We start from the raw sequence: 13,094 nt of genomic DNA on the forward strand, positions 1-13,094 counted from the left end.
GTATTCTATCTCACGCTCCTTCCTGCTCTAAGGTTCTCTTTCTCTCTGTCTCTATCTCCTTCCCCAAAGTCAGTCTCTGTTTCTCTTTTTTCTCTCACGCCACTCCCACCCCTGGTCTCCACTCACAGCCCCTCAGGGAGGACTCACCGCTGAACCCGGCAGGCCCCGTGAGCCCAGGAGAGCAATGATGCAGTCAGTGGCAGAACTGGGCCCGTTCTCAGTCGATCTCGTCCTTACACTGCACATCCTCACCTCCCCCAGGCACACTCTTGAATCTCCAGCTTCAGGCCTCTGCCAGAGGGCTCCTCCCAGCACAGCTGGAGCAAGAAATCCCCTGTCAGCACATGCCAGGCACATTCCTCAGTCCCTCCCCAGCCCCCATGACCCCAGGGGCCTGTCTTGGCCAGGGGTAAATGGGAGCAGGTCAGACCCAGGAGGTCCCAACACAGCATGGGGAGCAGAGAGCTGGGCCCGGCCTGGGGCTAAGACTCTGCTACTTTTCCTACCCTGGTACCTGAACTTCAAGTCCCTTCCTTTCTTTCTTTTTTTTTTTAATTAAAAAACTTTAAAAAATAATTTTACTTGTATATTTTTTGGCTGTGCTGAGTCTTCGTTACTGGACAGCTTTTCTCTAGTTGCAGATAGTGGGGGCTACTCTCTAGTTCCGGTGCACAGGCTTCTCGTTATGGTGGCTTCTCTTGTTGCAGAGCACAGGCACTAGGGCATTCGGGCTTCAGTAGTTGTGGCCTGTGGGCTTGGTAGTTGCCTCTCCCCGGCTCTAGAGCACAGGCTCGGTAGTCATGGCACAGGGGCTTAGTTGCTCCGCAGTATGTGGGATATTCCTGGATCAGGGATCAAACTTGTGTCTCCTGCATCGGCAGGTGGATTCTTTACCACTGAGTCACCAGGGAAGCCTCTCTTCCTTCCTTGAGTAGACAGCTCCCTCTCAATGAGATCATGAATCTCTGCTGAGGAGTGTGCAAGTGTGTGTGTGAGAGACTGGGAGAGTACATATATCTGTGCACACACATGTGTGAAATGCATGTAAGTGAACATGCCTGGGGAAGTTGATAGTGAACTGTGATCTGTGAAAACTTGTGCTGTGTGTGTGTGTGTGTGTGTGTGTGTGTGTGAGTGTTTCAGGTGTAAATGTGCTGGGCAATCAGAGTGGGTGGGAATGAAAGGTAGGGTCTGAGGCCACCAGCCCTGAGCCCAATGTGTGAACGCTTTAGCACGGGTCTTGTGAGTTCTAGTTCACATAGCGTCCCTCGGTCTCTATCTCTTCTTTCCTTCTGGATGTTTCTCTCTCCCTCCCTCAGTTCATCTTGATTTATTTTCTTTTCTCCACCACTTTGAGACTGTCCCTCTCTGACTCGGTGTCTTTCTCCACATCTCTCTCCGTTAGGTGGTTACCTCTCAGCCAGCCTTTAACTCTGTCACTGTCTGTGCCTGTACACGTCTCCATTTTTCTCTTAAATATTAATTTATTTGGCTGTACTAGGTCATAGCTGTGGCGTGCAGGATCTTTAGTTGTGGCATATAAGCTCCAGTTCCCTGACCAGGAATCGAACCCAGGCCCCCTGCACTGGGAGTGAAGAGTCTTAGTCACTGGACCACCAGGGAAGTCCCATTGTTTTTCTCTTTCTGTTCTCATCTGTACCTCTCTCCCACCCGATACTCTGTCTCTCACACACGCCAGGAACTCAATAAATATTTGTTCTCAGTCAGCCTTGGACTACTCCTCTTTCTTTCATTCGTTTCTCCATCTTTGAGTCTTCCTGACTGTCACATATTTGAATTTTACAACCATATGCTGGTTGGCCTGCCCTCCCCACCCCACTGTGCGCCTATACACCCACACGGGATAAGCTTCTTCTGCCTGCTCATCTCCTGCAGGAATTGGAACTGCTCGCTTTCTCTCTCTCTCCCCTCCACGACCCCCATCTGGTCCTTCTCCCTACACAAGACGAGGCATCTGGGCTGAGCCCCCACAGCTCCATCCTTGACTCTAGTCTCGTCTGTCTTCTTCCCTCCCATTATTAACTCCTTGCCCTCCTCCCACGTTTCCTCTCCCAACTGGCCCCACGCCTCCTGGGGAATGGGCTGGGTGCACAGCTGGAGGTTCTGTCACAGGGCCGTCACCAGATGGTGTCCCTCAGGGCCCGGGCATAGGGCTGTCCGTTGCTGGGACCTTTAATTAGCACAAACCTTCCACCCTCCAACCTTGGATGTTTTCCTTCTCTGGATGCTCCTGGGACCTCAAACTCTCCATCTTTCCATGCCTGTGGCCCCCAGAGAACCAGGAAGGGGAAGTGATGTCAGATGCCTGGAAAAGCAGCCTTTCTACCTGACTTCCACCCCCAAGACTCAGGAGTCCTAGCCACAAGCCCATCCTATTTCAAAATCCAGGGGCTGAATCCCCAAAATAGAAGCCACTCAGACTCCAGAGTCCAGGTCCCTCCTTCCCAAGGACCTGGGGGTTCAGGCCTCCAGTCCTTCCCCCCAACCCCATACACACACACACAGGACTTAGGGCAGATGTTCACTGCCGGCTGATTTTCAAATCCTCCTGGGCCTGCGAGGGGGTGGGAGAGAGATTGGTGGTTAAATCCACGGACTCTAAGACTTAAGACCAGATTTTCTGACCTCAGGTCATCCTTTCCCAACTGCACTCTGCTTCAGGCAGGGGCCCTAGTTGAGTCCCCAATGCCTCAGAAACTCGGCGTTCAGGCCATTAAATTCTTGGTCATCAGAGGTCTGAACTCCTAGTCTTAGCATCCTGGGGGGGCGGGGAGGGGGGGGGGAGGCGTCCATGTCCCTGCTATTTAGGGACACAAGAATCTGAGCTCGGAACAACGGAGTGTAGATCCCCAGTCCCTACAGGTTTAAGAATGCCATACCCAGGGTCCCAGGCCCCCCAGTCCCCCGCTTCTGTCGGCTTCGGGTTCCACCCACCTGCCCTGCCAGCTGCGCAGCGCACCACCGACCGGCAGCGTGGGAACGCCCCAGCTGGGCGACATGCAGCCGTCAGGACAAGCTGCGCTGTTCCCAGCCTCCCTGCCTGACTCAGCCCGGGCACCGCCGCCTCCCAGCCGTCGCCCGGCAACCACTGCTGAGTGGGGCGAGGGGGTGGTCCCGAACTGCAGGGTCCTGGGAAAGGAGGGGCGGGGGTGGGGGACCTGGATTCCTGGATCTTAGGACGAGCTGTGATTTGCAGCGGTAAAAAGGCAGGCACTGAAGGCGTTTTGAGGTGGGGAGAACTGAACCCTCTCTTCTCGGGGGTCCCAGCAGCCCCCCAAGCAAACATGGTGCCCTCTTCTTGACCCACAGGCCCAGAGGAGCCCCGGGCCCCGCCTCCCCAGGGCGAGGAAACTAGCGAGTCCCCAAGGGTTCCCATTTATAGCTGCGTTTCCACTCAGCGCGGTCCCTCCAGGACCCGGGTTGAGCAAGTTTCTTCCACTCCCTCCCCTCCCTCCTCCTCACCCCCAGCCATCCCCCAACCCCGGTAGGGTGCAGGTGTCCAACCCAGCCGGTACCCCCGCCTTCAACCCAGGTGTTCCAGCTCCCAGACCGTAAGGGGGCTGGAGTGTCCACCCGCTGGCGGGGACGCAGCCCTGCGTGCCCCCATTCATCCGCGTCGCGGCCGCGGGAGTTTCTCAATGGGAAGAAGGCGGGTCTCCCAGGGGGCGGGCCGGGGCGGGGCGAGTGGGAACTGGCCTTCCAGGGTCTCTCGGAGACCTGGCGCGCCGAACTGGCAGGCGTTTCAGAGCAGCGGAGCCTGCGGCGGAGCAGACGAGCGGACCTCCAGGTCAGAGAGAGGGGAGCTTCTAGCCTGGGGAGAAGAGTCAGGAGCGGAGCGGACTCCAGGCCAGAGTGGTGGGAAGTGTGCTCCGAGAAAGGAACTGGCAGGGAAGCCAGTGCAACAGCAAGTCTGCTGGATATTGGGGGACACACTCAGGATGCTCGTGCCCGTACTCCTCGTCCTCTCCTTCTGCCTCAGGGGGCGCGCAGGTACCGCGAGGGGCCGGCGCAGATACATACAGGAGAGGGTCGTTTGCTAGCTGTCGCTTTGCTGGGATAGATGGGGCTGAGGGTCCAGACTCCTGGGTCTGACGGAAGAGAACTCTGGGAGCCTGGGCTTCTGGGTCTGAGGGCAGAGGGGATTGGGGACTGGATTCCATCCGGAGCTCCTGAATATGCTAAGCTCGGCTCTGTTCCCTCGCCCCACTCTCCTAGGCCTGGCACCCCACTTTCTGCAACAGCCAGAGGACCAGGTAGTTCTGTTGGGAGACGAGGCCCGGCTGCCCTGTGCCCTGGGCGCCTACCGGGGACTGGTTCAGTGGACTAAGGATGGGCTGGCTCTAGGGGGCGAAAGGGACCTTCCAGGTGAGAATTTACTATCTCTTCAGGGAGGGGCTGGCTCCAGGGTGAGGATGCTGGGCTTGAGCTACAACTTAAGTTTCTAGCTTGACATTTTCAAGTTTAGGAAATTAATGGGCTCAGGGAAACATTTGGGGGTCGTGAATTTTCAGGATCTTCTTTGCAGCTGACCCATAGGGTTTGGAAATTTTTATTTTGATTGTAAAATAGTGCATCAGTGCCAAATAGCACATAAAACATAAATGGAAGATGTGTCAAATAATTCTAAAATAGATATCTGTGTAACAACTACCCAGCCCCATTGCCAGCTCCCCAGAAGCCCTCCTTATTCCCTTCTCTCGTAGCTCACTCCCTCCCTACTACCTACAGGTAGTATCTACTCTGATTTTTATGGCAATTATTTTCTTGCTTTTTCTCCCCCTGAATTTATAATCCCCCCAAGTTTGTAGTGACTCTGGACTGGGAAAGGATTAGTGTCTCTCTGGCCCAGCCCCCACTTTTGGTAGTGTCTTTCCGGTGTAAGATGCCTGGGGATGGAGGCCTGGGACCAGGAACTCAGAACCACGGTGTGACTGCCCCTGTCCCTGACTCCAGGCTGGTCCCGGTACTGGATATCAGGGAATGCAGCAAGTGGCCAGCACGACCTCCACATTAGGCCCGTGGAGCTAGAGGATCAAGCATCGTATGAATGTCAAGCAACACAAGCCGGCCTCCGCTCTCGACCAGCCCAGCTGCATGTGCTAGGTAAGGACTCAGCCCACTTGTCCCTGGGGAGCCCGGGGGAGGGGGATCCACCAGTGTGAGCTGGGAATATCAGAGTCCGGGGAGAACGAAGGAGAGGGCAGTTAGAGCTGGGAAGATCAGGGTCTCTAGGACCAAGATCCAGCTCTGACCCCAGATCTACTCTACAGTGCCTCCAGAACCCCCGCAGGTGCTGGGCGGCCCCTCTGTGTCTCTGGTTGCTGGGGTTCCTGCAAATCTGACCTGTCGGAGCCGTGGTGATGCCCACCCCACCCCTGAGCTGCTGTGGTTTCGAGACGGGGTCCGGCTGGACGGGGCCATCTTCCGTCAGGTCAGGTCCAAGTCTCTGTGCCAGCCCTTCCCTGCTCATTCAGGGAAATTCGGGGGTCCACTCAGACCACAGGCTCATGCAGAGGAGAAGGGCATGAGAAGGCAGAGATTCAAGGCTTGGGATCCTTGGTATGTACTTAAGCATAGGGACTCTAAGGCTAGACTATGCGTGCATGCTAAGTCACTTCAGTCATTTCCGACTCTGTGACCCCATGGTCTGCCAGGCTCCTCTGTCCATGGGATTTTCCAGGCAAGAATACTGGAGTGGGTTGCCATGCCCTCCTCCAGCGGATCTTTCTGACCCAGAAATCAAATCTGCATCTCTTATGTCTCTTGCATTGGCAGGCAGGTTCTTTACCACTAGTGCCACCTGGGAAGCCCCCAGAGGGCTAGACTACCTGGGTTCAAATCCGGGCTCAGTCACTTGTTAGTTGATTGATCTTAACCTCTCTGCCCCTCAGTGTACTTATCTGTACAGTGGAGTTAACAGTAGTATGCACGTCTAGGATTACTGGAAGATTAAATAAAGGAATATTTATAAATGCCTGGAAGAGTGACTGACATTAAGTACTACCTAAAGGTAGATGAAGTCATCATTATTATTCACAACCTACAGACCCCATTGAAGGAAGGAACCATCGGGTCAGTGGAGAGCATCTTATCTTTGACCCCTTCCAGCCATGACGATGGAGCCACCTTGGTTTGCCGGGCCCGGAGCCAGGCCCTGCCTGCAGGGAAGGACACGGCTGTCACACTGAGCCTGCAGTGTGAGTGCAGTCAGACACTGGGCTTTGAGCCTGAGGTCCTTGGAGAAAGAAGAGCCTGGGATCTGGATTTCAGGGCATGAGAAAGGAGGGGGCTGTGTACCTCGGTTCCCTGGGGGAAGCCTAGACTGCTAGCTGAAAGGGAAGAGGGGACTGGGGATCAGACTCCTGGGGTGGAGGAGTGAGAACTGGACTCCTAGGTCATCAGTGGAGGTGTTCCATGTCCTTGCCCACCACTGACCACTGACTCACCTCTACAGACCCCCCAGTGGTGACTCTGTCTGCAGAACCACAGACAGTGCAGGAGGGAGAGAAGGTCACATTCCTATGCCAGGCCACAGCCCAGCCTCCTGTCACCGGCTATAGGTGAGGACCCAGCCTGGAGGACCAGCTTGGGGAGGACTGGGGCTAGGACCTGAGTAGGTGTGCCTGAAGAGCAAGAACAACACTAACACCCCACCATCTTCGCAGATGGGCAAAGGGGGGCTCCCCGGTGCTCGGGGCCCGCGGGCCAGTGTTGGAGGTAGTGGCCGACGCTTCATTCCTGACTGCGCCGGTGTCCTGCGAGGTCAGCAACGCAGTGGGTAGCGCCAACCGCAGCACAGCGCTGGACGTGCAGTGTGAGCCGGGGCGGGGCCGGGGGCGTGGCCAAAGTGGGGCGAGCAGAATGGGACAGGGGCTACCGTGAGGCGTGGCTACGACCGGCTGCCGGGGATGGTGGGCCGGATGTAGGATTTAGGCGGGATTTGGCTGTGCTGGATCAGTGCCAAAGTGGAGCAGGGGCGGGGCGAGAGTGGGGCTGAGGCTTGTGGGCCAGACGTGTGCGCCGATTTGAGAACTGGGGTCTTCAACCCAATGGGCCCTTGTGGGTGTCGTTTCTGAGTGTCTGCTCCGGAGTCAGAAGTTGCCTCCCTCCCTGGTCATGTGGCCCCTCTTCGGTCTCCTCCAGTCGGGCCGATTCTGCAGGCAAAGCCGAAACCCTTGTCGGTGGACGTAGGAGAAGACGCCTCCTTCAGCTGTGTCTGGCGCGGGAATCCGCTCCCACGGGTAACCTGGACCCGCCGCGGGGACGCACAGGTGAAGACAGATCTGGGGCTTGTGGCCGCGGCTGGCAGTAGGGGGGGCTTCCTCCCAAGGTCGCGCCCTTGACGCCCCTTCCGTTTCCCAGGTGCTGGCCTCCGGGCCCACGCTGCATCTTCCCGCGGTGGGGCCCGAGGATGCAGGCGACTACGTGTGCAGGGCCGAGCCGGGGCTCTCGGGCCAGAGCGGTGGCGCTGCGGAAGCTAGGCTGACTGTGAACGGTGAGAAAGAGGTGCTTCCTAGTGGGACCGGGGTTCTGGGATAAGAAGTGGGCAGAGGGGATGAGGTCTAAGGGGAGTGGGGGTGGGCATGAGAAGAAGGGGGTGGTGCCTGGGGATTGCAGCTGGACCTACAAAAGGCTAGCCTCAGTAGGGTTCACGTTTGTTGAGAGGAGTGGGATGGTAGGTTGAGGTTAGTGGGGAGAGCCCAGGCCTGACCCAGCCAGCTTGAGAATGGGCTTCAGGGAGGGCGGGGCCTCTCCTCTGACTGGCTCACAATCTCCAAACCAGCTCCCCCAGTAGTGACCGCTCTGCACTCTACGCCTGCCTTCCTGAGGGGTCCCGCCCGCCTCCAGTGTCTGGTCTTCGCTTCCCCTGCCCCAGAAGCCGTGGTAAGGAAAATCCCCGTTCTCATGACCCATTCAGCCACCCTGACCTCCTAGACAGACTCCCCAAACCGCTGTGATTACCTCTGACTTTTCCCAGGCCCTGCCCACACCTTCTTGCCCTCCTGAGTCTCCTCAGTGACCTTCCTCTTTTGTGCCCCCAGGTCTGGTCTTGGGATGAGGGCTTCCTGACGGCGGGGTCACGGGGTCGGTTTCTGGTGGAGACCTTCCCAGCCCCAGAGGGCCTCGGGGGACAGGGTCCAGGCCTGATCTCTGTGCTACACATTTCGGGGACCCAGGAGTCCGATTTTCACCGGGGCTTCAACTGCAGTGCCCGAAACCGATTGGGTGAGGGAGGCACCCAGGTCAGCCTGGGCCGTAGAGGTGAGATTCTGGGCCTGAAGACCCCAAATCTGAGGTTTTCAAACCCTCAAAATGTCACAATTTCCAAACAGAAGACCCTCAAAGGCAGAGCTCTCGAACCTTGGGAGCCTCAAAACTAGGAGTCCCTTGAATCCTGAGACCACCCCCGCCCCCAACAATAATTTCTGTCAAATACAGAATCCTAAACTGAAAGACCTCTCACACTTAGGGACTCCAAAGAAGGCTACCTCCAAATATAGAGAATTGCAAAGTAAAATACCTTCAAACTTTATGACTTCTTAAAGTCAGGGAATCTAAATTTATGAAACCCTAGGTTCATGTGCTCTTAAACCCAGAGACCCCAGGCTAGGGGACTACAAAACTTGGGAATCCCCAGGCTTGATGACCTTTGACCAGAGGTTCCCTTACTCAAGCCCTGTTCCCCAGTTCCTGCTCAGTCATCTGCTCAGCCTCCTCAGAAACCCCCTCCCCTTCTTCCCACAGACTTGCTGCCCACTGTGCGGATTGTGGCCGGAGTGGCCGCCATGGCCATGACTCTCCTTATGATCATCACTGGGGTGGCCCTCTGTTGCTGGCGCCACAGCAGGGGTCAGTGTCTGAACTCCACCCCAGACCCCCACACAGGTCCTGTACACTGGCTGCTCTGGCCTTGGGGCTTGTCCCAGTCCTGCCTCTCCAGACCCCCTTTGGGCTTGGCTCCCATTCAAAGCCTGGTTCCCAGCTCAAGCTCTAACTCCATCTCCTCAGGGTCACACCCCTTGCCCTCCTAGGCCAGTGGTCTCTTTGATTCCCAGCCTTCCAGCCTGATTTGCCCCAGCCCTCTCTCTTCCTGCTCACTGGTCTCCACAAACCGTGACCCAGCCCCATCACTTACCTTTGCCTCCACCTCCAATGTTCCTGGCCTCAGCCTCTTTCTCCAAGCAAAAGAACCTGGTGCGAATCCCAGGGAGCAGCGATGGCTCCAGTTCCAGGGGCCCTGAGGAGGAAACAGGCAGCAGCAAAGACCAGGTAGGATGTGAGGGTTCCCAGACCTGATGGTACCTAAAAACCAAATAGTAACCAGTTGTGATCCCCATCCCAATAGGGCCCCCCAAACTCAAATAGAGCCCTAGTCCCAACAGTGACTCCCAAATCCAAATGTCTCCCAAATCCAAGTATGCCCCATCACAATTATTCCCTAGCCCTGTCCCCCTACTCCTTGTTGTTCTGTGTCCAGACCCCAGCTCCCAGGAGCCCTTCGTCCTTCCTTCCTGGCCTCAGATGTTCAACTGAGGGTCTCTGGGGTCTGGCATCCCCTGCAGTGTAGTCTACACTCCCTCTCACTAAGTACTCTACCCCAGGGCCCCATCGTGCACACGGACCACAGCGACCTGGTTCTGGATGAGGAGGGGGTTCTGGAGAGCAAGGTGAGTGTTGGGAAAAGAGGGGCTCCCTTCACTGTGTCTCCAGCTCTCTCTCCACTTCTGTTCCCTCCTTTTTCATTCTGGCCCCTAGGTCCCTCTACCCACTTATTTTTTTAAATATTATCTATTTATTTGGTTGTGTTAGGTCTTAGTTGTGGCACGCAGGATCTTCAATCTTTGCTGCCGCATGCAGGATTTTTTTTAGTTGCGACGTGTGAGATCTAGTTCCCTGATCAGGGATCTAACTCTGCATTGGAACTCTGCCTTGGCCTTCTGCATTGGGAACAGGGAGTCTTAGCCCCAGGACCATCAGGGACGTCCCCCTCCACCCATTTCTTGCTGCCTCCTGGGCTGTCTCACCCACCTTCACAGTCTCAGTTGATTTGTCTGCTGACTATGCCCACATATCTGCCCCAGCCTTGGCCTGCATCTTGAGCCCCAGTTCAGGTTCACTCTGCCTGTGCTTTCCCCATCAGAGGCCCACACCCCACATCAGGCCTCCTAAATGCCTCTCCCTGGCTGCTTCACCCAGGCCCCTTCTGCCTACCAGATTCCACACTAGCGTCACATTTCCCCAAACTTGTCCGTCCTTTGTTCCCCAAAAAATGGGGCCCCACTGACCCCAGTTCCCAGTCCAGAGCCCCCCTCTCTCTCTCTACCTAGCAGATGCTGGTCTCTTGGCCTGAAACACTCCTTTTTTCATGTGTGCTAAGTCATTTCAGTCCTGTCCGACTCTTTGCGGCCCTGCGGACTGCAGCCTGCTAGGCTGCTCTGTCAATGGGATAATCCAGGCAAGAATACTGAAATGGGTTGCCGTGCCCTCCTCCAAGGGATCTTCCTGACCCGGGGATCTAACCCACATCTGTTATGTCTCCTGCATTGGCAGGCAGGTTCTTTACCTCTAGCGCCACTTGGGAAGCCCCTTTTCTTCACATACCTACCTAGTTCTCTCCGTTATTCCTCTGGTGTCAGTTCAAACATTTCTTCTTCTTTTGTTTTTAAGATTTATTTATTTATTTATTGGCTGTGGTGGGCCTTTTGGTGCTTCCTGCAGGCTTTTCTCTAGTTGCGGTGAGCAGAGGCTACTCTCTAGTTGTGGTGTGTGGGCTTCCCATCTCGGTGGCTCCTTATATTGCAAAGTACAGGCTCTAGGGCGCATTGCAACACATGGGTCCAGTATCTGTGAAGCACGGGCTTGGTTGCTTCATGACATATGGGATCTTCCTGGACCAGGGATCAAACCAGTGTCCCTTGCACTGACAGGCAGATTCTTAACCACTGGACCACCAGGAAAGCCCTCAAACATTTTTTGTGCTGGAAAACTTTTGCTTCTCTCCTCCTAGCCCTGATCATTCTGTTTCACCTGTCACAGCCAGGACCACTGTGATCTAGGCTTCCCCACCACAGTCTGAAGGTTCTCCCATCACTGTTCCAGTCACTCTGCCTGAATCTCCTCCATCACATCCCTGACCCTTCCGGTTCTGTCTGGTGACTCATCATTTCTCCTTTGACCTGCAATCTCCATGAAGATGGGACTAGGTCTATCCTAGAGAGAGATGTCTCCAGCAGCAGCACATAGAGTCAAAGCCTCAGGCTGTTGGGCAAATGCATGAATGGATGTCTTGATCTCCATTTCTCTCTCTTGTTCCCTCTGCATCTCCTTTCCATACCACCATCCCTTGGCAAACCTCTGTCTCTGCCTTTCTCTGTCCATCTCTTTCTGTCCTTTCATCTCTTTACTGTTTTTCTGTCTCACTTTGCCCTTCTACCAGTCTATACGTCTCTGGATTCTCTGCCTGCTCCTCCTTCTATCTTTTCGTCTCTCCCTAGGTCTGGTTCTATCTCAGTGTGTCTCTCTATTCACTTACCCTCATCTCTCTATACCCTCACATACCTTACCAAGTCCCATTTTGTTCCCTCAGGACCCAACCAATGGTTACTACAAGGTCCGAGGAGTCAGTGTGAGCCTGAGCCTTGGAGAAGCCCCCGGAGGAGGTCTCTTCCTACCACCCTCCTCCCCTCTTGGACCTCCGGGAACCCCTACCTTATATGACTTCAATCCACATCTGGGCATGGTCCCCCCCTGCAGACTGTATAGAGCCCGGGCAGGCTATCTCACCACACCCCATCCTCGAGCTTTTACTAGCTACATCAAACCCACATCCTTTGGACCCCCAGATCTGGCCCCCAGCACTCCTCCCTTCCCATATGCTGCCTTCCCCACGCCCAGCCACCCACGTCTCCAGACTCATGTGTGACATCTCTCCAGCTGAAGAGTCCTGGGATCTTCAACTTGCATAATGGATTGTCCTGATTTCTGAGTTACCAGAACAAACTGGCAACCTACCCTTCCAAAATTGAACCTTGAGGGGAAGGAAAGATCATTACAATTGCCTGGGTCATTGATGTACAGTCAACTCAGCCAAAGGGGATGCCCCAAGTGGAAGCAAGAAGGCCACTGGGCCTGCTTCTTCCTGTGTAAAAAAGAGATTCAAGAGGGCAGATGGGCCGTTTGCAGAGGGATGGGAACAGGGGTGATGGGAGTTAGGGACAGAGAAGGAAATTGCTTCCAAACATTGAAAGAAGAGATTTCAAGATGGCCACCCACATTAAGAAGAAAGGCAACATAAAGCAGATCAAGATACAGGACCTGTCCTTGCTATCCCCAAGGGGTACTTTGCTTCACCCATGGAATTGCTGTCAAAATGGCCATTCATTCTCTGGGAATCCAAGATGGCCACCATCTTGATTCTTTCTTCCTTCCTTAAAGGTCCTGGAAGAACCGGGCCCAAGGAGTAAGGACAGGGTAAGAGCTGTTGTGGTGGTGGGAAGCAGGGAAGGAGTGGTGTTGGAATCTGGGAATGAGAATATTTATGTTCAATTAAAAAAAAAAGTTGCAAAGTGAATATCTTAGAAATCCCCTGGCATTATTACTGTCTATCAAGGAAGGGGTCCATCAAACCTGCCCCAAGGCCCTTCCTCTTATCCTAGACTACGAAGTGGCTGTAGAAAAAAACATGAGCCAACCCACAGCCCTTTACTATCCATTGAGCACTCATGCTGCAGTCCATGGGGTCGTAAAGAGTTGGGCACGACTGAGTGACAACTGAACTGAACTGAGCACTAAGCTCTTTTAAGATAGATCTAGACAAACAAACATGTGCAGATGCACACACATGACAGGACTGCCCCAGTCTGCTTGGGGAAGACAATTCTACACTGTATTTTGGGAAGAGAAGGAAGTGAACCCTGAAGGGGAGGCAGCAAAGGAGAGGCTAGGGGTGGGAAAAGAGAACTGTCCTGATCCTCAGAGCAAGAATGGGGGTTGACTCTTATCTTGAGGTGATAGGTACCTGACTCGGCTCATCCTTAAAGAAAGGGTCTGGGGGCTCTGGTTCATGCATCCTT

The 13,094-nt window shown here is 54.9% G+C and overlaps 1 protein-coding gene across 1 annotated transcript; it reads left to right on the forward strand.

Annotated features, from left to right (window-relative positions):
* Window positions 1-3,018: 3,018 nt before the first annotated feature.
* On the forward strand, window positions 3,019-12,526 carry KIRREL2 (kirre like nephrin family adhesion molecule 2). The gene is made up of 18 exons (XM_061140544.1): window positions 3,019-3,102; window positions 3,490-3,572; window positions 3,725-4,011; window positions 4,237-4,386; window positions 4,975-5,124; window positions 5,292-5,452; window positions 6,068-6,218; window positions 6,476-6,581; window positions 6,687-6,835; window positions 7,165-7,292; window positions 7,384-7,516; window positions 7,805-7,905; window positions 8,064-8,283; window positions 8,767-8,871; window positions 9,191-9,291; window positions 9,624-9,689; window positions 11,609-11,647; window positions 11,917-12,526. Exons 1-18 carry the CDS (start codon window positions 3,019-3,021, stop codon window positions 11,998-12,000), a joined length of 2,298 nt encoding a protein of 765 aa, XP_060996527.1. The 3' UTR covers window positions 12,001-12,526.
* Window positions 12,527-13,094: the final 568 nt, after the last annotated feature.

Source organism: Dama dama, chromosome 4 (genome assembly GCF_033118175.1).
Source record: "Dama dama isolate Ldn47 chromosome 4, ASM3311817v1, whole genome shotgun sequence".
NCBI classification, from domain to species: domain Eukaryota; kingdom Metazoa; phylum Chordata; class Mammalia; order Artiodactyla; family Cervidae; genus Dama; species Dama dama.

What these genes read in the sequence shown, in the direction of transcription:
- KIRREL2 (XM_061140544.1), top strand. Translation starts at nt 3,019, where the DNA reads ATGCAGCCGTCAGGACAAGCTGCGCTGTTCCCAGCCTCCCTGCCTGAC. An exon ending in ACGGGGCCATCTTCCGTCAG is followed by an intron (nt 5,453 to 6,067) that starts GTCAGGTCCAAG and finishes CACAACCTACAG; the next exon opens with ACCCCATTGAAGGAAGGAAC. An exon ending in AGCTAGGCTGACTGTGAACG is followed by an intron (nt 7,517 to 7,804) that starts GTGAGAAAGAGG and finishes TCTCCAAACCAG; the next exon opens with CTCCCCCAGTAGTGACCGCT.